Source organism: Buceros rhinoceros, unplaced genomic scaffold (genome assembly GCF_000710305.1).
Source record: "Buceros rhinoceros silvestris isolate BGI_N320 unplaced genomic scaffold, ASM71030v1 scaffold24394, whole genome shotgun sequence".
In the NCBI taxonomy this organism is placed as follows: Eukaryota; Metazoa; Chordata; class Aves; order Bucerotiformes; family Bucerotidae; genus Buceros; species Buceros rhinoceros.
Window position 1 is genome coordinate 1,215 of NW_010410333.1, and position 347 is coordinate 1,561.

The 347-nt window shown below is 66.3% G+C and overlaps 1 protein-coding gene across 1 annotated transcript in view; it reads right to left on the bottom strand.

The window, feature by feature from the left end:
- Positions 1-347, bottom strand: part of CCDC137 (coiled-coil domain containing 137) — a gene marked incomplete at both ends in the record, with an annotated part of 1,820 nt that overhangs the window by 1,057 nt on the left and 416 nt on the right. Inside the window, one exon of the mRNA XM_010135586.1 lies at positions 88-295. Within this exon, the coding sequence (XP_010133888.1) occupies positions 88-295 (208 nt within the window). The remainder of the gene's footprint in view (positions 1-87; positions 296-347) is intronic.

Here is a 347-nt window from a genome sequence, read left to right on the forward strand (position 1 = left end):
CCGCGCGCGCGTCCCCCTCAGCCGCGGCCGGACGCCGCGGCACTGGCAAAGCGCCTGCCCCGGCAGCTGCAACAGCTTTGCTCTCACTCTTTCTTCCTCTTGGACTTCGGCGCCGTCGCCTCCTTCTCGGGCTCCCGCTGCAGCTGGTTCTCAGTGAGGAAGAGGACGCGCTGCACCTCCTGCTCCATGCGGCAGATGTAGGAGCGCTCCGACTCCCCTTTTCCCCTCCGGAACTTGGGCACTGGGATGTCTCCCTGTGCCTCTGGGCCCTGCGCCTTGGGCTGCTGCTGCTTCTCTAGGAGAGACGGGTGACATTACTGCAGCAGTGACAACCCGGGGGCTCCTTC